This window comes from Haliotis rubra, unplaced genomic scaffold (assembly GCF_003918875.1).
Source record: "Haliotis rubra isolate DU_JTF1 unplaced genomic scaffold, ASM391887v1 Scf327, whole genome shotgun sequence".
Lineage (NCBI taxonomy): Eukaryota > Metazoa > Mollusca > Gastropoda > Lepetellida > Haliotidae > Haliotis > Haliotis rubra.
In genome coordinates this window covers 885,691-910,810 of record NW_025766999.1, presented here as the reverse complement: position 1 = coordinate 910,810, position 25,120 = coordinate 885,691, and the positions used below count along the sequence as shown (strand labels likewise).

At 44.5% G+C, this 25,120-nt stretch overlaps 1 protein-coding gene across 2 annotated transcripts in view; it reads right to left on the bottom strand.

Moving 5' to 3' along the window:
• Positions 1 to 25,120, bottom strand: part of LOC124283995 (thialysine N-epsilon-acetyltransferase-like) — a 279,043-nt gene that overhangs the window by 198,652 nt on the left and 55,271 nt on the right. For both annotated transcript variants that reach the window (XM_046720038.1, XM_046720037.1), the window contains exon 2: positions 18,860 to 18,911. In XM_046720038.1, coding sequence (XP_046575994.1) covers positions 18,860 to 18,911 — 52 coding nt within the window. The remainder of the gene's footprint in view (positions 1 to 18,859; positions 18,912 to 25,120) is intronic.

The window sequence follows — 25,120 nt, the reverse complement described above, 5'->3', positions numbered from 1 at the left end:
GACACAAAACCGAAACTTCTTGAACAAATAAAAGTACACAAACCTAAACCACAGTACCAAACTGATGCACTAACTGGATCTCAGGGACATGTTGTTCTGAGAACTCCAGTGAGACACTGTGAACTCAACCCTATTGAACTTATATGGGCGAATTGCAAGAACTTCGTGGCGAAAAAGAACAGCACTTTCAAACTTTCAGATGTGAAACGATTGGTACAGCAAGCTTTTGAAAGGATTGACAGTGAAACATGGACAAATGCCGAAAACCATGTCATCAAGATTGAAAATGAATACTGTGAGGTTGATGGGGTTGCTCAGAGTGCTGTCCAACCAGTGATTGTCCATCTTGATGACAGTAGCTCAAACGATTTATGAGACGACCCCCCACTTAAAGCATGTGCATTTCATTCACATTTTGATTGACAGACGCAATTGACATGTTATAGCCTGTTTCATACTGTTTGCTGCATCAGGTATTTTGCTTCAATGTAACACATATTTATCGGGTAAAGTCATAATTTTATGTGACACAGTAAAAGTTTTAGATAACGTCCAAAGTCCAATTAAGATAGTGAATTATTGTTTAATTTCATATTTCATGAATTCAACTACGAAGATGATAATGTTATTGATTTATTAAAGATAATCACCCATCTAATATTTTGATTTCTACTTTAGTCACAACCATATGCCGCCGTCATAAACGACCTTCACCTTGGAGTACCGCTAAGTATTCTCACGCGAATGCTCGATTCTCTTCACTTAAATTCATGTAGGATTTGCTTTTTTTTAGAGTAATTTTAAGAATGACATTATATGATAAAGAGATTATTAACCTCATGTGTTTCCGTATCATTAATATCATATATTAGGAATAACAATTATGTATTATGCACGCCAAAGGCTCGCATAATACAATTTTTATTCCTAATATATGATATTAATGATACGGAAACACACGATGTTAATAATCTCTATTTATTACCCACGTGGTCAACGTATGGGTAGTTGCATACTAATCTCGTACGTCACACGAGTGTCGTATCGCGTTGACCTGTGTCGTAACGACTTGACCTGAGAATCTAACCATTTGATTGGATAACCGATGACCTCTCAATTAGGTCACATTCTGACGTAACTATTTTTTCATTCATAACAAACACGTGAATCCATTCATTCTACAACTTAAATGCATTGTGGGAATGTAAACATCGCGAACGTTGCCGTGTCGCTGTTTAATTGTGAGTCGAACTGAGACATTATATCCGTCGAAAAACGTAAACGCAATGTTTCCACCAGTGATGTTAGCCGAATGAAGCAGCTGCAAACCAAGAAACGGGGTGCTACGGAGTAGTTTACTGTAGGAGGCTGTATGAGGCGATGACAACTGACATGCATCGTGACGCCGGGTTACCAAGGCAGTGACGCCATTACAGTGACGCCATGCAAATATTGTACTACAGTACAAAACTCTTCCGCAACCTCTTTATGAAACCGGTTTCGGGTTTGAAACCAAAATATTCACAAAAATACGCCTATTTTGTCAATTTAATGCATGTAAGACGTGGGTAATAAATAAATACCACACATTCGGTTCATTACATACGAATTATACGAACTTCGTGACCTTCCTATGTTATCTGACCTGACTCGGTCAGATACCATAGGAAGGACACAGATATAATTAGGTATGTAATGAGACCTCGTGTAGTATTCTCTATTTATTAGAGTTATACCTGGGGATCAGAAACAAGTTTCAAGATATAAGGCAATCAAGTGTTAGAGGGACATATTTGTAAGAATTATGACAGAGTTTGATAGCTGGAGTTTTATTGGTGGTATTGCTCTTTGTGGAATTGTTCATCAATAACTGATTATCACTGAATACTTTGTGTGGAAGTAAATCTGAAAAATGTTACAATGCATGTTGTGTTCACAGTTGTAATATGAAAAGCTCAAAATTAAGATCTAAATATGAGAGGATTTGTAGTTTATTGTTAGATGTTGTGTAACTGTGACTGTCCTGAGAACAGTTTAGTACCTCTGTGCACTTCCCTCTGTGGCCTATGAGATTTTAATTGATCTAGATGAAATTTCCCGCTGTGGCCTATGGTCGTTTTGTGTGTCCCTGAGTGGCACTTATGTGCAGTAAGCCATGACTGATAAGGTGTTAGGTCATTAACACGGTATTTGATTGACCTTGATTGGCAGATTGATAGCAGTATGTGAGAGGTTGTTATGAAAATTCATTAGTGAGTGAGTGAGTTTAGTTTTACGCCACACTCAGCAATATTCCAGCTATATGGCGGCGGTCTGTAAATAATCAAGTCTGAACCAGACAATCCAGTGATCAACAGCAGGAGCATTGATCTGCGCAATTGGGAAGCGATGGACATGTGTCAACCAAGTCAGTGAGTCTGACCACCCGATCCTGTTAGTCGCCTCTTGCGACAAGCATGGGTTACTGAAGATTAATATTCTAACCCGGACCTCCACGGGTGTGAAAATACATAAGAAATACATAGACGAGAAACAAAAGTAAAAGTTGCATATATATTTTTTTCTGATTTCTCAGGTGATGTATCATGTCTTATATACATGAATTGTACATATACATATATATGTGGGTTACAACCATATACACACATTCTTGAATAGGTGCCTGCTACAATGGCGCCTCTTGATGAGAGATATGACTGGATGTCTCTCTCACACATTATGTATTCCAAACCAAGCTTGTAGATGCTGGTATTGTTGTCCATGATTGTCGCCTCTTTTATGGCTGCTGTCCTCCAGCAAGCGGTAGCTGGTAGGCTTCCTTGTTAGACTGTTCCTCCTTCAACCGAAGGATGATCTCCACAGCACAGTTCCGTTCTTGTTCTGTCTTCTTCTTGTACTTGAGTAGTAGATATAATGATAGTCCGAGATCAAGTCCAACAAAAGCCTCTGTAAAGCTTTATTTCACAAATAAAGCTTTTGTCAGACCCTCAGATCTCGCCCCATCGTATATGCTACTTTTGAACCACCAGTTAACTTCCCGACCCCACGTGACACAATAGTGTCGCTATGACCGCGAACTATGTCGCGTTGACCTCGATGAAACAGTTTAATGTGAATCGCCTATGATCTCTTTGGTGTTCGTAATGAAGACTTGCTGGGCTTTTCGTACCCCTTGTTCTATGTACTTTTTTTTCTCGTCTTCACCGATAGCAGACTTACGAGACTTGGACCGGATTTCTTGTTTCATCTCACGGTACTTGTCGAGTTCAGAGAGGATTGAACGAAACTCCTCCTCCGAGATCTTACTGTCAGTGAGTGCTGTCGAAATACGCTCGCTTACTGTGTTCAGCTTTGCTTCGGCCAGAACCCTGATCTCGTCATGTTTCAACGCTTTACGATGCAGTCTGCGGGATACAAACTTAAACACCAACCCTGCCACCCCTACCACCCCAGCTGTTATTTCAATGCCTAGCACTATAGGTGCGGCCACGATGGTGGCTAACAACCCAACACCTGCCGCCACTAGTCACATGCTGGTTGCCATAAGGGCAGTATCAGTCCCGTCCACGATATTAAAAGCTCTATGGTACTTCTTATATAGTGCTTTCCGAGTGTCGCGGTCTTGTTCTAGTTGGCGTTTTACATCACATAACTGTCTCAAGCGGAATCCGTCTACGGTTTCCAGGGTCTTCGCGACTTCCTCTACGACTGGGTACAGCCCCATCCTGTGTGCATATAATATATTCTATGAAATATCTTCTAATTGTGTGCTATTTAATTCTTGCACAGTGTATTTGAGGCTTATAAGGCTTAGATCATTGTTCAGGGAAATAGGTGAGAGGCTAATAGGTAACTCTGCGTCCACATGAACCCCATTAAGGGGTCTTACTGAGGGGACTATAGAGCCCGTTGAGGGGTTCGGTTGTATGACGATACGGCAACAGTGGTGCCTGAATATGGGGTCCCAGTGTATTGTCACTCCGGGTAAAAGTTGTAGTCTTGTATCATCATAACCTACCCCAAGATAGACTTCCATTGGGAGTGTGGAGCCTGGTTTCACAATCATAAGATCCAATTGGGAATCGTGGGCGTCAAACCTTAACTCGTTCTTCCAGCCTGAAACTAACATGTTGCTCGTGTGATTCGGTGTTAGCTGAGCACTTATTTTAGACCCCGGAATGAAAGCCCCGAGTAAGATACCGTTGTTCCTAATTTCGGAGACATACCTATCTTTGTTTAACGAGATATAAGGTGCGGTGAGGTTCATGTTGATCAACCATTTGGGCTCTCTAAAGTCGGCTGCCAGAGGCTCCCGTATGTACCTGTCGTCGTAAAAGGACAGGGCGTACAAGGTGCCGTCCACACCGGGCTGGTCGAACCCCATTGTGTCTCCTAGGTCCCCGAGTGTGTCTGCCACAGGCACCCGCACGTACACACCGTCTATTAAGTGCAGGCCATACAAGGTGCCGTCCACGCCAGGCTGATCGAATCCCTCTATACCTCCTAGGTCCCCGAGTGTGATGTTGGGTCGATGATCGGCCATTGCCGACCGCCTATACACGTGGCCTTTCAGGCGTAGGGCATACAAGGTGTCTTCCTCACCAGGCTGATCGAATCCCTCCGTGTCTCCTAGATCGTTAAGCTTGGCGTTGGGCCGATGACGATTGGACATTGCTATAATACTATTACGAGATAGTTTCCAATTGTTTTTCTGATAATCTCTCAGGGATGCACATCAACCCCATGAAGTGTATGTTGTCGGGTAAGAAGATCTTGGTGAGTGATATCGTGTCTTCCACGGTCACGGTGACCCCCTGCAGACTGGTGTGGGAGTCGGCACCCACCCGCACGTAAACAGTGCAAACCTGATACTGGTGCCGTTTCACCAACCGGAGTTTGATCCCCTCCACGACTTCGACTTCGTCCTGCAATGGTTCCCCTAGGTAGACTTTGATGACCAGCGTGGAGTTCGCCGGTAGACTCTCCAGGATGTTGACCACGCCTTTGAATTCAGACACCAACTGCAATGTCCTGTCTTGCACTCCCGGTTTACTCGATAGCATGTGGGCTGCCATACTGGCGACTGGGATGATGATTACGCTACGTCTCTGCGCCGGAACGTAAGCCACGAGCAGGGTTCCGTTGTTCACGACTTTGTTTAGGTAGTTGTCTTTGTTCTCCGTGAACACGTAAGGGGAGCCGAGCCTAACATTGAGAAACCAATCGACTTTAGCAGGTAACAACACCCACTTGTCATCGTCGGTGAAGACGAGCGTATATGGCTTGTTTCGGGCAACGGTCGTGCTCTTAACATCTTCTATGTCGAACAGTTTGCCCCCGAACGATGGGTATACCATCCATCTATCATCACCGGTGCGGACTAGGGTGTACCGAGTGTTGACGGTCGCTCCTGAGGTATCTACTATATCACCTAGGGTTCTACCGGAGGGGACTTCAACGCGTTTGTAAATGTTGTTTTTCAGTTACAAAGCGTACAATTTACCATCTACTCCGGGGTTGTCGAATCCGCGTGTGTCCCCGAGGTCGGAGATCCCCGCATTGATGCATTTTTTCAACCTCATTCCGGGACCTTGTGCGCTTGTCATTTATGTGCAGCGTTATGCTGAGGTATCCTATATTCACAGGATTATGATTTATATCTAACACCGATATTATCAGCTCAGGGATGTTGCCCCGGTTAACCTCTTATACTGCCGCGGTGAAAACGACTCGGTTCTACCGTCGTTGTATTTCTCCGTTTTCACCGGTACGGCTCTCAGTATCGTGGAAGGGTGACCACCTTGAATGTTGTCCGTTGTGCTCAACTGACCGAGATGAACGCACAGCTCTCGGTACGGTACTAGGTCGGGTAACTTCGTGCCTGTGACGGCAGTTGTGGGTTTTATCTCGTCCGGCGACATCCCGAGTGTCCTCGCCAATGGTCGACCGAGCCTCAAGGGGTTTATTCCGTTGTTGATTAACACCACTGTTCCATTGTCGCTTAGCGAGCACACGCGGTAGTAGCCGTCAGTTATCTGGTTGCGGGCGCCACTGACGAACAGCTTGTTGTTGTTGACGTTGATGTTAGTCCATCGCGGTAGGTAGGTGATATCGCAGAGTGCGACTTCGAGTTGGCCCGACGTGTTATCTATCGCGTGCATCAGCTGAACGGACTCGCCGCTCGTTATTCCTGGAAGTGTTACATACATGTTAGAGTATATATACCCATTATATAATACTTTAAAAATGTACAAGCCGGGAGTGTTTTACCCTAAACTGGACATAGATTTCCCACACATGAAGATTGTGGTCGACGTTGCTGGGCTGTATTTCAGCACCCAGTTTATAGATGTGTTCGACTGGTATAAGCTTTCGGTGACTAACGTCAAGGCAGTCCACGCTTGGTTCAACAACCCGATGCAGTTCTGGCAGAATCATTTCAACTTCGCCGTGTGGTGCGTTACAACGGGGTGTGGTGTGACATTGACCGACACTCGGCGGGGACCGCTGAGTAGGTCTGTGTTCACGTTTCACGTGTACTACCAGGTCAGACGTATCCTCAAAGAGATCAGCGCCCCACTTCCACAGGACAAGGCGTGGGATGCATCAAACAATCAACACGATCGGCGTGCTTACGAACGGATTTGTGGTGAATTCGGAATCGATCCTAAAACGGATTGGCGTATACCAGGAGGAGTGAACCACGGCTTGGGTATTCCGTACAGTGTTGGGCTCTCCGTAAAAGCATTACCGAAAAGATACAGTGGTAAACTTTATGAAGCACAATATGTTTAGTACGGGTAATTTCTTCCATGCATTCTCCAACCTCGTTTCTAAACCCATACACAGTGGATCAAAGTGAAAGAAGCCAGCGATGATCTACTGAAACAAGGTTTACTTCGGCCAGAATTTACTCTGTCAAGTTACGAATGGCGAGATGATCGTATGGACTTTACAGGCGACGTTGGTTTCACCATCAAAAAGGTCGAGCAATCCCCCTACGTTGAAGACAATTGGAAAATATATATGCTGGACACGTCGAAAGGGTTTACTCGTGCCGGCACGACTCGATTCGAACGTACGTGTGAGCGCTGTTGGGCCGGGCAGGGCTTCGGCGGCCTTACCAGCGAGTTTAGCCAGGGCCTCCCCGAGGCATTTCAGGTGGTTTTTTTATCCAGTCTCTGACGCCACCAGTGGGGGTACCCCCACTTGGTGTACCACTGCCGCCGGCAGGCGTCAGCGACACCACCAGGGTTGATATGATGAAGCCCAATGCAGTCAGAATGCTGGCGATGGTGATCCCTTGCTCTCGGAAGAGGATTCGGATCCTGTCAGCTAGCGTGGTGTCCTCATTTAGGACTCGATCGATGGTTTCCCGTACACGACTGATCTGGGATCGGAGGGGTTCCCGGTTCGAGGAAGCGGATTCCAACCGAGTCCGTCTCTCGTCTTCCAAGTTTTTTATTCTCTTCTCGATACGACATTTCATATTATTGTCCTCTGTTTAGGTCAGTTTTATTTTCTCGCGAGCGATGTGCTCGTCGACTTCATTCAGTTTCCCCATGTTGTTCACAAGTTCTCCGCATACACGTTTCAAGGCTTCGTCTAGGCCTCGCAGTTCCCTCAGGGTAAATTCGAGACCCGGCAAGGGGTTGGCATGGTACGTGGCCAATATTTTTTCGAGACTGTCTGATGTTTCTTTAGCACGTTGGGGCATATCACCTTCACCGCTGAGTTCGGCTCTGGCTGCTTGCAGATCTTGGACGACCTTCGGGGGAAGCTTAGGCCGTGCGCCACCGTAATCTATGAAGCCTAGTTCATCACGGATCAGTTGACAAAGCATACGGTCCTTTCCCGTCTTTTTTCATGATATCGAGCCCCGGGTGAGCCTTCAATCGCAGCGTGCCCTCCTTATCGATGGTAAACTTGGCATAGTCTCGTACCAACGGCTTGATGTTGTCTCTATTTTAAACTGCGTCGTAATAATCGTCGACGGCCGGCTGTACAAGTCCAGCACTTAAGGGGTTGTTCATGAATGTGGTGTCATCGTAATCCACAGCACCCATATCATCCATCGGGATGTACTCATGGCCGCCTTCAGCCATTATTTATATAAAACTTTTATATTTTATCAAACGCTGCTGGTTAGATTCCCAAACCTGGGTGAGAATGACCTCATCGTACCAGGCACGGTTCAACTGGCGTTCAACCTCACGTTGACCTCCGACAACGACAAACGCGAGCTAGTGCGGAATGTAGGTCGAGCCATCATCAAGAAAACCACCATCAAGATCAGCGGTAACGAGGTGCTGAGCATCGACGACAGCAACGTGTTTCACTGCTACAGGGACCTCTGGAAAAGCGAGGGAGAACGCGTCAATGACGTGTACCAAGGTATCAGCAAATCAACTCGGTTGCGCGTGGGGTACGGCTTCACGGCAGACCAGCTAGACAAGATCTCGGATGGTGAAAAGGCCAACAGGTTCTGCATGCCGCTCGACTTCGAGTTGCTCACGGGGCACGCGCCGTTTTACCAGGCCGAGCTGGGTGATAGGCTTGAATACGAGCTCACGTTTAACGACTACAGCAAAGTCGTGCGTACGCCGAATGGTGATGAGGCCAGTTACACCATCGACAACATCTCTCTGGAGTTTGACATGGTCACTAGCCCGGAGCTGGCCAGGCAGGTTCGAAACCAGTATTCGGGGAAGGTGGCCATCCTGTATGACCGCGTACTGAGACATAGAGCGATCGTGCGGGATAAGAGCGACACACTGTGGAATATCAACCTAAACGTGCCGGCGCGATCGATGAAAGGTATCCTGATCGTCCCCGTGGAGGATTACGAGGACAGCGAGAAGTTTTTCAACCCCGCAATTGAAAAGGTGGAAGTGACCATCGAGGGCGTGCCCAACCAGCTGTTCAGCGCCGGTATGAGGGCACACCAGCAGTGGGATGAGATAATGAAACTACCGACCCGACACCAACACGTCATCAAGGCAGTGCAGATCGGTGAATACCTGACCACCAAGTACGCGCTATGGTTGGACATGCGATCCACGGACGACGATAAATTGCACGGTAGAGGGCGTCGCATTGATAATGGCAGCGAGGGGATAACAATCCAGATTACCAAGAAGGCTCAACCTGCGGGCAAGTTGAAATTATATCTGTACGTTATTATGGACGCGCAACTTAATATAGACAATGGGAGATTCCGGCAAGCCATCTATTGATTTGCCCATAGTGTGCGGGCAGACTGGTTGTGGGAAGACCGTTTTCGTGCTGGATATGTTGGAGGGATACTACCGGGATGTGTTCGATAACATCGTTATCATGTGCCCTACTTTGCACATGAATAGAACGTACACGGAAAGACCTTGGGTGATGACGGACCCGGACGTACACAGAGTCGACCCGGGAACACATCTGCAGGACTGGTTGAAAGCTTATCACAACAAATTCAAGGGGGAGTCGACGCTGTTTATCCTGGACGACTGCAGCGTTAATCGTGAGATTACAAAAAGAGAGACATGCTATCGTACCTGGCCTTCTCCGGCCGGCACGCAAAGCACAGCATCTGGGTACTAACGCAGAAGTTCAACTCGGTGTTGAAAGACCTCAGTGAGCAGACACGATTGGTGGCCTTATTCCACTGCAGGAACAGGGATTCGTTCGAGGAGTGTTTGAGAGAGAACGATGTGATGAATAAACATGATAGGGAACGTGTGAAGAAACAGCTCGCTGAAACTAAACATGCTAAGCTCGTGCTCAAGACCGACCAACCCGTGGCCTATAGGGTGTTTTAGCTTAGCAATGCTTAGCAAAGCTTAGCAAATGCTTAGCAAAGCTTAGCAATTAATTGTTACAGTTCTATAGGGAAGACCGATGGTTGTTTTTGAAGTGCTCGTCGTGTGCAACTTAACCTTCATTTCGCTGTGTTTCACCTGCATCGGGTATTATATTATTAAAACTAAAACTTGCTTATTACATTATAAGATGGAGTGTGATGAATTGCTAGAACAACTGTTGGTGCCACAGGATCAACTGTCGCCACAGGTGAGTGACGACAAGCGAGAGAGACTGGTGGTGCTGGCTGTTGGTGGTAAAGCCAAACAATACTTTGGGGACTACACTCCCGATAAAATTCACAAAATGTCAGCCGAAGAAATCGATAAGCTGTACGTGAGATACGAGGCTAGACTCGGGGCTGAGATGACAAAGACTATAGGATCGGCTATGACCCAGATATACACTGGTATTGCGTCGTACTTCCTTCCCATTCCCCAGGAACGTCGCCTTTACCTGTGGGAGGACCTTGAGAAAGACCCGTTTATTGAACACGCCTTGAGCTCTATCAGCTGCATGCTGTACCACAAATACGGTATGTTTTTAGCCCCGGTGACGGCGGCGATTATCACAGCAAAGCATTGCCAATTTAAGGAGGGGAAAAATAATAATAATAGTATACAAGATGGATGCTGCACAGGAGGTGAATGAGGGAAATCCACCCCAACTGGGGGAGACCCCCCAGGAGGTGAACCCTACAGTCACCAGGCAGAAGAACCCTAAGAGAGTAGCTGCCGGTAAAAAAAGGTGGTCTAACCAACATAAGAGTAACTACACGTAGGAGCCAGGCTCCACTCCTGTGGATTGCAGGCGCAACTGCTGCCGTGGCTCTCTCATTATTGTTATATAATAAACAACCTCCCCGGGTCAAGCCCCGAGAGGGGCCACAATTAGAGGTCAACCCACATATCATGTTATAAATATATATTTTTATATCATATACATAATGTCTGAGGGTAAAACGTTTGTCAACGATGCATACCACGCCACCGTGGTCGCCAGTCTAGCCATAGGGTACGCTCTGTTGACCAAAATGGTGCTTAAACAACCGACTATCAAGCTAGATTTCAACCTGCAGGATACCGGTAGGCTCATACTGAACCTTGGTATGGCGATGGCCACCAAGGACATCCTGGTAAAACAAGGGATCCTACCGGAAAATATTTTGAAGTAAATGTAACTATATATAGGATGGCTACGATCGCCATGATGGTTGGCAGGGCGTTAGTAAACGCCCTGGCATTTTCTGGGAGTAATTTCCTCTTCTCGAACCTACGGGGTCTGACGCGGAACGGAAGGGCCACGACCTGGCCGTGGAGCAACTACAAGCAGCGCAAGCCGAGTACGCGAAGAAACGTATACAGTGGCTCGATAACATTAACGAACAACTCCAGCATGAGAACCATGCCGTTAAAACATTCGAGAGCGTTGAAGCTGCATCAAGAGAATTATACCTGCTAACCGGTAAACAGCACGAACCACTCCCTCCTAAGCCCACACTTGTTCAGTACTACACACCATCCCCGGGGCAAAAGGACAGGGAATTGATCTTTATCGCGCTGGGTCTAGCAGCGACTGCGTTGGTTGTAAAACAATTAGACTTAGTACTCACATGAGTATACCAAAGATGAGACCTGCCCCGTACCGATGTCAGTACATACTTAGGGGGAAGACCGAGGCCTGCGGTAGGAGATCCAGGACTGAGGGGTACTGTTGTTTTCATATAAAGAGTATCAACTACACGTGTTCTGTGTGTGGTATCGGGGTGAAAGGTCACTACTGCCGATGCAAAGCTCACGGAGCAAACGTAGTCAGACATCATCTTATCTACGATAAAAGAAAAAAGACTACAGAAAAGAACGTAGGCGCCTCCTCAGGATAGAGGTGTAATTAGAGATTATTTACAAGTATAAAAATAATGAATAGCTGGCGAATTGAACATGTATCTATTACTGATGCCAAGCCTCTTATTATTAACAAACTCGAAGAATTGGGACACATCAACTGTCAAATGATGATTGTTGTAAATCAGGATGTCTTCAGAGAGTATATTTTGAATGAATCAGTTGATTTACATTCATTTAGCAGCGACTTTCTGGAAATAATAAAACGGGAATACGACACTGAGCCAATAATCGATACGGTTATTATAGGTGAACAAATTTGTTTAGTTACCTTCCCGGCGGCCCAATTAGAGATTGATCTAGTTATGTGTGTACACAATGTCTACTACTCGGGAGCTCAAGCAGATCGCGAGAGAGCGAGGTGTAGTTGGTTACTCTCGAATGAGCAAACCAGCGTTGTTGAGATTACTTAACATACAACCCCCTCCCATGGTAAAACAACTAAAACTCCGAGCAAAAGAGCTTGGGTTGACGGGTTATTCCCACCTGGGCAGAGTCGGGTTAGTCGCATTATTATTACACGACCCTGTAGCAAAGCCCCACACTGTGAAACAACTCAAACAGGAGGCCCGCGAGTTGGGGTTAGTAGGTTATTCCCATATGAGGAAACCACAGCTTGTAGAACTATTACGGCAGAACAAAGCTATTGACCTAGAGTTCATGCACACTGAGCGCGCTGTAGGTAACTATCTGAGAGGCTGGCGCATGCATGTTGATAGGAACATAGACATCGCCGATATCAAGCCTCTAATCGCTGATAAAGTCAATGAGGAACTAAACGATTTGGGAAGTAGAAAGTTTCAAATCACAGTGAAAATGTCACTCGATCAGCCTTACTTCCGAGGTAAACAAGAAGTCGTGACTCATACCGAGACTATAGATAAGTCAATCGATACCAGTTTTCAGCAGATACGAGAATACCTAGAACGCTACACGCACATGGGTTCCGGGTGGGTCGTGGATAAAATTGATAATGTCTATCCAGACATAGCTAACTACGTGCCGTTCAGAGGCGGGTCGTACCTAGACTTGCCCCCCTACTACAAGGCAAAACAGGCCATAGTCAACATCAAGAATAGAGGAGACAATTGCATGAGGTTAGCTATCAGGTCAGCCTTGTTTCCAGCTGACACTAATTCGAACAGGCCTTCTAGCTATCCCCAAGACGATGGACTCAACTGGGATGGTATAGCCGAACCCACCCCCATATCCCAGATCACTAAAATAGAAAAACAGAATGAAATAGCTATTAACGTCTTAGGGCACAAAGGTAACACAACGATAGTGCACAGGGTCAGTCCAATGTTGGGGGGACCCCAACTGTTGGGGGAACCCCACCGAGTTATCAATATATTCATGATCCAGCGAGGTGATAAGTATCACTACACGTGGATAAAACACCTCAGCAGGCTGTTGCACGACCAGTCGAAACACGTTGGGAAAAAACACTTTTGTGTACGATGCCTGCACGGTTTCAGCCGACCCACCCTGTTGGAATCCCACCGGGAGGATTGCCAAGGTGTGGGGCAGACGGCCATACGAGTCGACATGCCTAAGGAAGGTGACAATATCTTAAAATTCGACAACCACAAGAATCAGATGTCCGTGCCTTATGTCATCTACGCCGACTTCGAAGCCTTGGTCAAACCCGTTGAGACTGGGGGTACCCCCAACACACAAAAAGCACAGGAGCACGAGGCCTGTGGGTTTGGATACGTGGTCGTCCGATCTGGTCGGGGAACGAAAGCTCCCGTAGTGTACAGGGGTCCCGACGCGGCTGAAAAGTTTCTAAAGTGTTTGCAGGAGGAAGAGAAAAGTATTAGGAATGCACTATACACAATCGCTCCCATGCGTATGACTCAAGCCGACCGGCTAGCCCACGGCTGCAGCACTCACTGCCATGTGTGTGATAGCCCACTGAACGGTGATTCGGTGAGAGATCACTGCAATGTCACCGGTAAGTATAGAGGCGCCGCTCACAACGCGTGCAACCTCAAGCTTAGAATCACCCCCAAGACAATAAACATCCCCGTGGTCTTCCACAACTTGAGAGGGTACGACTCTCACTTGATCATGCAGGCCATCGCGAAAGTCGACGGCAACCTGACATGCATCCCCAACAACATAGAGAGATACATCTCCATCAGCTTGAATGGTTTGAGGTTCATCGACTCGGTTCAGTTCCTCCTGTCGTGACTCGACAGTCTGGTCAAGGCCAACGATACCTTCCCCATCACTGATCGATATACCGATGCCGAGACTCGACCCCTGCTGATGAGGAAGGGTGTGTACCCCTACGAGTACATGGATGGTTGGGCCAAGTTCGCCGAGACCCGACTGCCTCCTATCAACCGATTTTACAACAACCTGACCGACTCGACAATCACTCAAGACGATTACTCGCACGCGATTAACGTATGGAATAAACTGGGCTGTAAGAATCTGGGTGACTACCACGACCTGTACTTGAGGACAGATGTACTCCTGCTAGCCGACGTGTTCGAGACGTTTAGGAGGACGTGTTTTAAGCAGTATCAACTCGACCCCGCATGGTACTACACCAGCCCAGGCCTATCTTAGGATGCATTGCTGAAAAAGACCGGAGTTAAGTTTGAATTGCTCACCGATTACGACATGCACCTATTCATTGAGAAAGGCTTGCGGGATGGGATTTCCATTGCTACCAAACGATACGCGAAAGCAAATAATCAATACGTGAAGGGCTACGACCCGAGCAAGCCAACCAATCATATTCTCTACCTCGACGCCAACAACCTGTATGGCTGGGCCATGAGCCAGTATCTACCCACAGGGGGATTCGAATGGGCATCGCACGAGGTCGATGTTATGAGCATCGCGCTGGATTCGAACAAAGGCTATATCCTCGAGGTGGACTTGGAATACCCCAAGGCACTACACACATCGCACATCAGCTACACCCTGGCCCCCGAACGTATGAAGGTTAACCTAGACTGGGTGTCCGAGTACCAACATAACTTGCTAGGTGGGCGGGTGGCAGACGTTGAAAAACTAGTGCCCAACTTAATGAATAAGACCAAGTACATCGTTCACTATCGCAACCTACAGCTGTACCTGTCGTTGGGTATGAGGCTGACCAAAATACACAGGGTGCTCGTGTTTAACCAGAGCCCCTGGATGGAGCCCTACATCAGAATGAACACGGACCTGCGAAAGTTGGCCACCAGTGACTTTGAGAAAAACCTCTACAAGCTCATGAACAACTCGGTGTTCGGTAAGACTATGGAGAACCTGAGGAAACGCGTGACCGTGAAGCTGGTTCGGTCGAATGAGGAAGACAAGCTCAGGAGACTGATAGCCAGCCCGGCGTTCAACCGGAGCAAGATATTCACCGACGACCTGGTGGCCCTGCACATGAAGAAAAGCCACATCAAATTCAACCGGCCTGTTTACGTGGGGATGAGCATCCTCGATTTATCCAAACACCTGATGTACGACTTTTACTACAACGAGCTCAAGAAACAGTACGGTGACAGGTGCGAAGTGCTGTACACGGACAAGGATTCCCTGCTGATGGAGATTCGAACCGAGGACGTGTACGAGGACATGAAGAAACGCCTCGATTTGTACGACACCAGCGACTACCCCAAGGACCATGCCATACACAGCACAGTAAATAAAAAGGTCCTCGGTAAGATGAAGGACGAGTGTGCTGGTACGCCCATAGCCGAGTACATAGGCTTGAGACCCGAGATGTACTCAATCCTGAAGGCCGACAACGGTGAGATCCGGAAGGCGAAGGGTGTTAAGTAGTACGTGGTTAAACAACACATCAAACACGCCAGATTCGAGGAAGCCCTGTTCAAGACCCGTACCTTCAGACATAAAATGAACACGCTTAGAAGTGATGGGCATAGGATATACGGACTGACGATAAACAAGACGTCCCTGTCGCCGATGGACACTAGGCGTTGGATAGCTATTGATGGGATCAACATGTACGCGTACGGGCATGAGAAAATTGAACCAAGAACATAAGTGTATATATAAATACGATACCATGTCACGGAACCAGAGAAAGTTTGAGGCTATTTACTACAGCCCGCGTGGGTACTGGAAAGGAGCTAGCGCCGTACATAAGCTGGCTAAAATGGCGCGAGTACCACCAAACGAGGCCAAAGCGTGGCTTGAAAAACAAGCCCTGTGGCAGATCTATTTACCAGCACCACGCTACGTGCCTCGAAGAAGGTTCGGTATTACCGCACCCAATAGCGTTCACCAGGCCGACCTCCTGTTCCTACCCCACGACAAGAGGTACAAGTATTCCCTTAACCGCTGTGGACGTGGCCAGCCGCTACAAAGAAGCCGAACCCTTAACCGCGAAAGACTCGGCCCAGGTAGCCCGCGGATTCGAACGCATGTACAAACGCAGTCCGCTTACGTGGCCCACAGAGCTGCAAGTCGACCCCGGGCGGGAGTTCATGGGTGCCGTGTCACACCTGCTAGACAAACACGATACCAAGGTCAGGTGTGGCACGGCCAGAGCCCATCGCAGCCAAGCCATAGTTGAGAGATTCAATAGGACTTTGGCCGAGCGCTTATTCGGGCATCAGTATGCGAGAGAGATGGCCAACCCGGGGAAACGATCGACTGAATGGGTAGCGCGGCTACCTCAGGTGGTGTCGGCCATCAACCACGAAACCACCCGTCTCACAGGCAAGAAACCAGCCGACACTATCAAACTAAAATCAATAGTGGCTGAGTCGGCTGCGCCATTGCGTGGGAAGGAGAAACAGATACCCGATAGGGCCCCCGTGAGGTACCTCTACCAGCCGGGGAAACACGAGGGTGATAGTCGTAAGCGAACCACCAACCCGATATGGTCAGTCAAAACTTATAACATAGATAAAGTGGACATCAAAGCCGACGAGCCGAACTTGTACTACTTGAGAGATGGGCCAGGGAGAGGTTTCGTTAGAGAGGAATTATTGATCATACGGCACAATGTTGCCACCTAAGCAAAATATTTAACACTTACCTTGTAGGGTAATCTCAATGGTATCCTGTCAACACGACATGTCACATGATCAGGAAAGTGCTAGTTTGCGGTCATAGCGACACTATTGTGTCACGTGGGGTCGGGAAGTTAACTGGGGGTTCAAAAGTAGCATATACGATGGGGCGAGATCTAAGGGTCTGACAAAAGCTTTATTTGTGAAATAAAGTTTTACAGAGGCTTTTGTTGGACTTGATCTCGGACTATCATTATATCTACTACTACTTGAAACCCTGTAATAGGATATCTTGTCCTCCCTGTCTGCTGTCTACAATATCCCCTCTAACCTCCATGGTGAAAGTTTGACAAGTCACATGTAGCTGATAACTGATATCATATACCAACCCATTTCCTTATCAATTTCTTAAAATGGTAAAAAAAGTATAAAAGAGTAAAGAAATATCTCACATGGTGCAAAATCGGCAGGCGAGCAGAAGAGATTACCACATTACCATCAGTAGCGATTTAACAATTAATTAATTGTACCCCGTTAATACCTAGTTAATTAAGCACCAATAAACTTGAGCCATTCACACCTAGTTATTTGACACTGGTCACCTGTACCTCTGTGGCGGTGGCGGTCCAGGAAAGCAAAATTTCAATATTCCCTATTCCCGGTAAAGCAAAAACCAAAGTTGTGCTAGAAGTGAGGAGCAAGCGAATTGCTATGAAAACATCGAATTACCGTACTTCAGATTAGTGTGCGGCCCCAATACTCGACCTGTGAGCCTCTTAACTGAGTAAGCTGAGTTGAGGCCTAACTGAATGGGAGTTGTTTCTCATAAATACAATAATGAATAAGTCGGGCTCTTTTACATGCCTAACAAAGATCAAACAATTAAGGTAATTAAAGATGAAATATATTAACTGAGATTAACTGAAATTGAAATGCCCTATACAAAGAGCTCTCTGTATTTTTCTTTATCAAAATGGCAAATGCGCAGGTCAGAGTTACGTTTATTGACACACTTGTTCTATGACAAGTTTAAGGATTGGTGTAGGAAAACCCTCAGAGAAAAGAAGTATTGGAGCTGTGTAGTCGCCGGATGCAAAGCGTCAGTGATTACCAAGAATGACATCCTTCAAGCGGTCTTGCAGGTAAGAAAATATCATCATGAATTATTATGCTATCAAATGGACATCGGATTTGACTTAAATTTGTTTGTTGTTAGACTTATTTGACTATTTTACTTAATTACAGTGGCACCACACCCACCAACCAGTGCAATTCGAGATGGAAGTGGAGGCCTTCAAGTCCACGCTAATCCACCGTGCAAAGATGGAGACAACCCCGATACCAACCATCCAACAGATGGGAGCAGACTGGACAGTCCCACCCAGGAAGAGAATACAAGCATATTGACACCCGCCTGCAGTCACTCAAGGATGACCTCGTCAACAACATCATGGGTGTCCTGGACTTCACTGATAACGTCGCTGACCTGATCCACCTTCAGTGATCCACCTCCACATGATCCATCAATGTGACTTGATCGGTGAATGACTCAAATATTTATTGTTATTTATTTATTAAATTTCGACATTGACTACGGTATCAGACAACAACTCACATTACTTTGTTTTTCTTGTGTATTGAGAGTCCCAGGAACACTAAATTCTTTGTTCACTGTAGCTTGACCGTTCGCGACTTCTAACTTGAGTAGGTTTGGTCCAGATTTCGCTTTCCCCGGCCATAACCTCTGTTAACCGAAGTTACCCCTCAGCACATATCTGATGTAAGGCCATACATAAAAATATTCTTGTTTCTCATTACCGGCCCTAAGATCTTTTTACTTTTTACACTAGAGAAAATGCAACTTTGACTCTCAAAATGTGTATGAATTTTTCACACTTGTAAGTTTTCATTTCCACAGAAATCAAGGGGTTTTGGACAGACCCATATTTTTTTGAAAAAGTGATGAGAAAGAAGAATATTTTTTTATGTGGCCAAAGTGGAAGTTAAAAGATATTTTAACAGAAAACAGTGGGTACAGAATGTGCTGGTAATTCTTGTCACTCTCTCTCCCTCCTTCCAACAAACATTCTGTAATCTTTAAGGAAAATTACTTACTCTCTGATGTGATATTCACTTGATCAAGGAGGTTCTCAAACTCAGCCAGTTCCTGCAAATGAAACAGGACAGAAAGTAACGTCACCTCTTAGACAAGATTATGTCAAACCTCGCAAATTCAAGACCCTACCCAGTTAATAACAGGTTCCAGATAAAACCTGTCATAAATATAAACCTCTTTGGTTATCATTTGAGAGCCTTGTCATCAGTGTTAGTTAAAATCCAGTCGGGCCAGTAAATCTCCAGTCAGTGGTCCGACTGGCTTGCCAATCCATTCTGAATGGCTGATTGATATCAGTTCATGAAGATACAACCACTTTGCAGAAGGTGCAGGGTTTTCATGCTGCACAAGATTGTGCTAAATTTAATAACCATGTGCATGATCAACCGAAATTAGGATCAGATTCTGTTATAGGGCTAGTGACAGGTTGTTATGTTTATAAATTTAAATTTTATGTTTATAAGTGAACATTCATAAATTATTAGTATAGTTCACATTTTCATAACACCAAAAGGGGATTTCACGTTTAGTTGACTGCAAGGTAAGTAAAAATTTCAGTAATATAGCTTAATTTCCACTGCGTAACATTGGCAGCAGAACATGACTGCTCTGAAGATGGACTAGCTACAGATAGTGACAGTTTTGATAGGCCTTGTATCCTACCGGACTGAACAAAGACATATTTCATTATCTTAATACTTGTTTGATTACAAAAGTTGACAGATCAGCAAGAATGTCTGATATAGACAATTCAGGAGGTGGGATGAGATAGTCTGTAAAGGCTACAAGTGATATTGATAAGCTTCAGTTAATAATTGCCCAGCTTAAGAAACAAGACAACAGCAACATCTGCATTGACAAAGGCTCAGAATAAGATGCTGAGTTAGATTGAAAATAAGGATCTTCCCACAAAGAGAGCAGTTAGAGATGAGAGCCAAGGTGAGTTTACTTCAGGCTAAAACTGTTAGTTTATTGTATGAATTGTCCAAGGTGTACGACCAAGGTACTGATTATGATAATGCTAGGAAAACCTGTAAAGAAAAAGATGAAGTCCTGGAAGATTGTGAAGATGCTATACAAAATGCTAGACATCATTTGAACAGCAGGTCAGATGCAAGTTCGTCTTTCTTGTTTAAGGTCAGGAATTCCAAGGCTTTTTCGCCCAAATTACACAAAAAATTGTTATAACTGAAGCTACAGGTGTTCATGGATCTAATGAACAAAGTGTCCCTTCTGTGCCTCAGAGAGATGATTACAGTATAAGAATAAATCAGGAAGCAGCATCATCTGAAACAAGAGTAAAACACAATTGCCATATGAGCAGATAGATAAAATCTCAACCGAGAGAACAAACAATTTTTACCACTGGGTTAACTTCAAAATGTTTTCATTTGTTATCAAAATAACGAAGATGGAAATATTATCGAGTCAAAAAGGTTTCATCTTTGTTGATCAGTCTATACTTATACTGGCACAGCAGAGGTAACTAACCAATCATGAATTTTGGGGTATCATCTGGATACTCAATGGAGAAAAACAATAACAAAAGCAACAACCAGTCCACGGAAATTGCTCTGGATCAGTGCCCCTTTAAAGGTTCATGAGCAGTATGGCCAAAGACATTCTCAGTCTCAAAAGAGTAATACCTTATCATATTCTTAATAGTCTGATGGAATCTCTGTAGAGCTCCTGGTGATTCAGGATGATATGCTCTTGACTTCACCTGCGTTATCAGTTACTGGTACCTTAACTAATGCTTAGCCTGTAACAATACACCCGGCATATATGTAATTGGAGCCTTGATCTGTCTGAATAGTCTTTGGCAAACCACACATAGTACACAACTTGGTAATGATCTGGGTCATAATTTTCTTTAAAGGGATAGCCTCTGGAAACCTTGTGGAAGCACACTTGATAGTAAGCCTGAACTGGTTGTCTGACTTAGTTTTACACAAAGGACCAACACAATCCTGCTGAAACAATCTTCAAAGTCTGGAGTGAGTGAGCGAGTTTAGTTTTATACCACCCTTAGCAATATTTCAGCAATATCACAGCTGGGGACACCAGCAATGGGCTTCACACATTGTACCCGCGTGTTCGGCGTAACAAGCAAACACTTTATCCACTACCCCTCAAAGTCTGGAATGGGTATTAAATGGTGCAGCAAGTATATTTTGATTTGATTTGCCAACCATTTGACACACAAGGCAGGTTTTGCAAAATTCAGCCACATCATCCTGGAATTTAGGCCAAAAAAGGTAGGGCAAAGTTTTGACACAAGTTCTGTTCACACCGCCCAAAGGAGTTTCATTTGCCAAACTCAAAACATGTTTTAAATATGAATTTCAAAGAAGAATCTGATTAAGAAACCTTCCATTCATTGTCAGCAGAGACATCTGGTGGCCTCCATTTCCTCATCAAAATGCTATCCTTGAAGTAATAGCAAACTGGAACCTCATCAACTTCTTCACTGCTCCCAGATCAGAACTGGTTTAACAGCCAAACTGTCAGAATTTTGAGGACACTCATTCAAATTTAAACAAGGCAAGAGAATTATCCATGAAAGTGCCAGACAAATTGTAAATAGAATCGTTCTCAGAAGAAAGAGCACGAGTAACAACACTTTTTCTATATTCTCAGTACTTTCCAAAGTGCTTGGTTCATGAAAAACAAGACAAAGTCATCAATATCCCCCGCAATAGCAAAATATTCTTCATGAATACGTCTACGAGTTATGATAATGTCAAATGTTTTGGTGTGCACATAGCAAAGTGGAAGGAGAGTACTGAAAGGTTTCAAAGTTCTGCTCCAGAAAGGAGCACTACCACCAAATTCAGTTGAGGCCAAAATTGTTACCATGGAAACACAAAAAACCCATTTTATTCAGAAATCCAAAACTACCAAAAGGCACCAGTTCACCACTAGACCTACCTATGTATGAAATTTGGTGATGAAGTTCTGCTCCGGAAAAGAGCACTACCACCAATTTCAGTCAAAGTGAAACTTGTTGCCATGGAAACGCCAAAAATATTTTATTCAGAAATAAAAAACTACCAAAAGGCACCAGTAGACCACCAGATCTATCTATGTGCCAAGTTTGGTGAAGAAACAGTGAATGGGTTTAGAGTTCTGCTCCAGAAAAAGAGAACTACCACCAATTTCAGTCTAAGTCAAACTTGTTGCCATGGAAACGCAAAAAATAGTTTATTCAGAAATCCCAAAATACCAAAAGGCACCAGTAGACCACCAGATCTATCTATGTGCCAAGTTTGGTGAAGAAGTTATGCTCCCGAAAAGACAAATATGCACAGACGGATAGACGGACGGAGTCCATTTTAATAACACACACACACACCCCACCCCACCACAACAGGATGGGCCAAACATTTCATTCCCAATAAGCAAGTCAACACCTTACTTCCACACCCTCCTTAACATACCAAGAAACCAATTCAGCCTTCAAATTCATAAAATGAAGAAATCACCTGTACAACCACAAAAGCACTATTACAAAACCTCAAAGTTGACTCTTCAGAATGTGGCAAAATGCCATCCAAAAGTTTGAAGAGCACCATTATCCCTCAAAACAGTAATGGCTTTAACATTGGAACTGTCACCTCTCGGTGGCAGAAAACCTTTAATACGAAAAGCAAGTACTCCTCACTCACAACAGACTTTAATGATGGTCTACAGAAGCTAACACCTCATTAGCCAAACCAACCATGAAGACCCAGGTTAGAATTGGTACAAGCAGAAATATATACAAAGCAATGTTTTTGCATGTAACTACCTTTTCGGGCCGACACTTTGGTCCGAAATCTGAAATAATGAGAGTCCGAGATACAGAGCTTTTTCATTATGACAACAAAGAAGGATTATGTTGGGACCGAAGTTCATTCCTGTTTATACAGCAATCCGTGAAAGACAGAGTCCGAGTTTGACAGAGTGCACTGTATACCAAAATATGCTGGGCTGTTCTGGTTGGGATATTGTCTCTTCAAACACAGAGTCCATCAGTCCATCAGCTTGCCGCAAGTCAAGCAAGGTCTAATACCATTGTGATGTCATAACTGTAAACCATTATGACATTACAATGCTAATACCTTTGTCACAATGGTATTAGACCTTGCTTGACTCGCGGAAAGCTGAAAGTCATTACACTGTTAGTGGGCAGGTTCTGTCAATTCATTTTGGAGAGTAATAAACAGAATACTAAACTCGCTTCCGTGAAATACCGTTTTTATTAAACTCGTGAAAGATTTAGTATCAAACTAGCATGTATAGTTTGGGAAGTTCTGCTCCGGACTAGATGACATCTTCATAGTCACAGATTAAGTCACGTTTCCATGGAAACCAAAAAAAATAGAGGCACATCTATGGATCAAGGTTGAAATGTGTACCAAGTTTGGTTAAGCTATCACGAATAGTTTAGGAGATATGCTTCGGACAATGTGTGACGGATGCACAGATGCACGGACAGAGGGAACTCGTTTCTATAAACAAGTTGTGGGGATAAAAAAAAGCACACTATTGTTGCTTACTGAATCTACAGGTACAATATATGGCAGCTGAAACATTGATGCACAATATATAACACTGCCTCATAACAATGTTGCTTTTCATTTCATACTCCATATCAATTCCTTGACCCTCATATCGGCACTCTGGCTCTCAGGCTGAATGGAGGTCTTCTGTTGAAATGTGGGACAACCTATGATAAGTTCTTAAGTACTCTTTAATAATGTCAGTTTTAAGTATGTACAAACTGGAAAGACCACTTAGTCTTCGAAATGAAGAATGATACTGATATGTTTTGAGGTCAGGTGAAATGGGATTAATGTTGTGTTCAAGATTTGATGCTTTAAGAAGAGATTTTAAGTTCAGTGCACACAGACAGTATGGATGTCAAAGATCCTTAACAGAAACTTGTTGATATTGTTGTTATTCCTACCAAACAGAAGTCTATTGCTTGATCCCCCCAAAAGCAACCATCTCATCATTACTAGTAAAGGAACCATCTCATCATTACTAGTAAAGCAACCATCTCATCATTACTAGTAAAGCAACCATCTCATCATTACTAGTAAAGCAACCATCTCATCATTACTAGTAAAGCAACCATCTCATCATTACTAGTAAAGCCCATGCAAGAGTATGCAGTTTCAGCCAAAGACAGAACGTGCAGTTTCAGCCACTGCCACTTGTGACAGGTTTCCTCCACACTGATTCCTTGACAGCTTCTCTGAACTCACAGAGTTCTGTGACATACTATTGCCCATTTAAATTCTGACCTTGTTGAAGACATTCATTTACGACTATCCCAGAAAATTGAAGTCAATACCAACTAATTTTTCTTTGGTTGGCATGTGGCCAAAAGTTAAAAAGTTTCGACTTGGGATCAAAGTGATGGTTTCATGTCTTATCCTGGGTATCAGAGATTCATCAGATATCTGAGCATGTCAAAGATCCCTGAATATGTTAAAGTTGTTACAGTGTCAGTGTTGTGGGTACCAATCTTGTGTGCTGTGTGTCTATGTGGATACATGTCACATTTTATGTGGTGTATAGCCTCCACTTAAATTATAAACATGGCCAATCATAGTCATTTTCTGTGCTACTTCAGCAGCCCATTCCTTAACATGCTTTATGTTTCCTAATATGTTGTATTTCCTTTAGGGATGTACAATCTTGTTTTAAATGTCTCCACAAAAGCTTGAAAAGGATCAGGCAAAATTTATCACAACCTAGGCCCACCCACTCACCAAAACACATTTGGTGATTATTGTTTAATGCCATATCTGAACTGTCATACTTTACAAATAAATACTAACTAGAGTTCGCAAGAACCCATCTCAAAGACACACTATTCAATCATACAAAAGTTAAGTATACATAGTACTCCCTTCTGTCTGGCCATTTTGAATCAACAACTTATCATATTGTGTTTATTGTTTCGATTGTATGATAATAGATAGAGAATCAAGATGTTAGGCAGTACGGGTCAGGCACTAAGATCAAGGTTTGTACTTGTCCTCAATCCAGGGGATTGTACTGATTCTCTGTGGCATCCCAGGCTAGGTAAGAAATTGTTATCCTGTTAATGTAAATATAATTGTAACAAGAAGACAAAGTCATCAATATCCCCCACAATGGCAAAATACTCTTCATGATTATGTCTACAAGTTATGATTATGTCAAATATTTAGGAGTGTATATAGAAAAGTGGAAGGAGAGTATTGAAAGGTTTTTAAGTGCTGCTC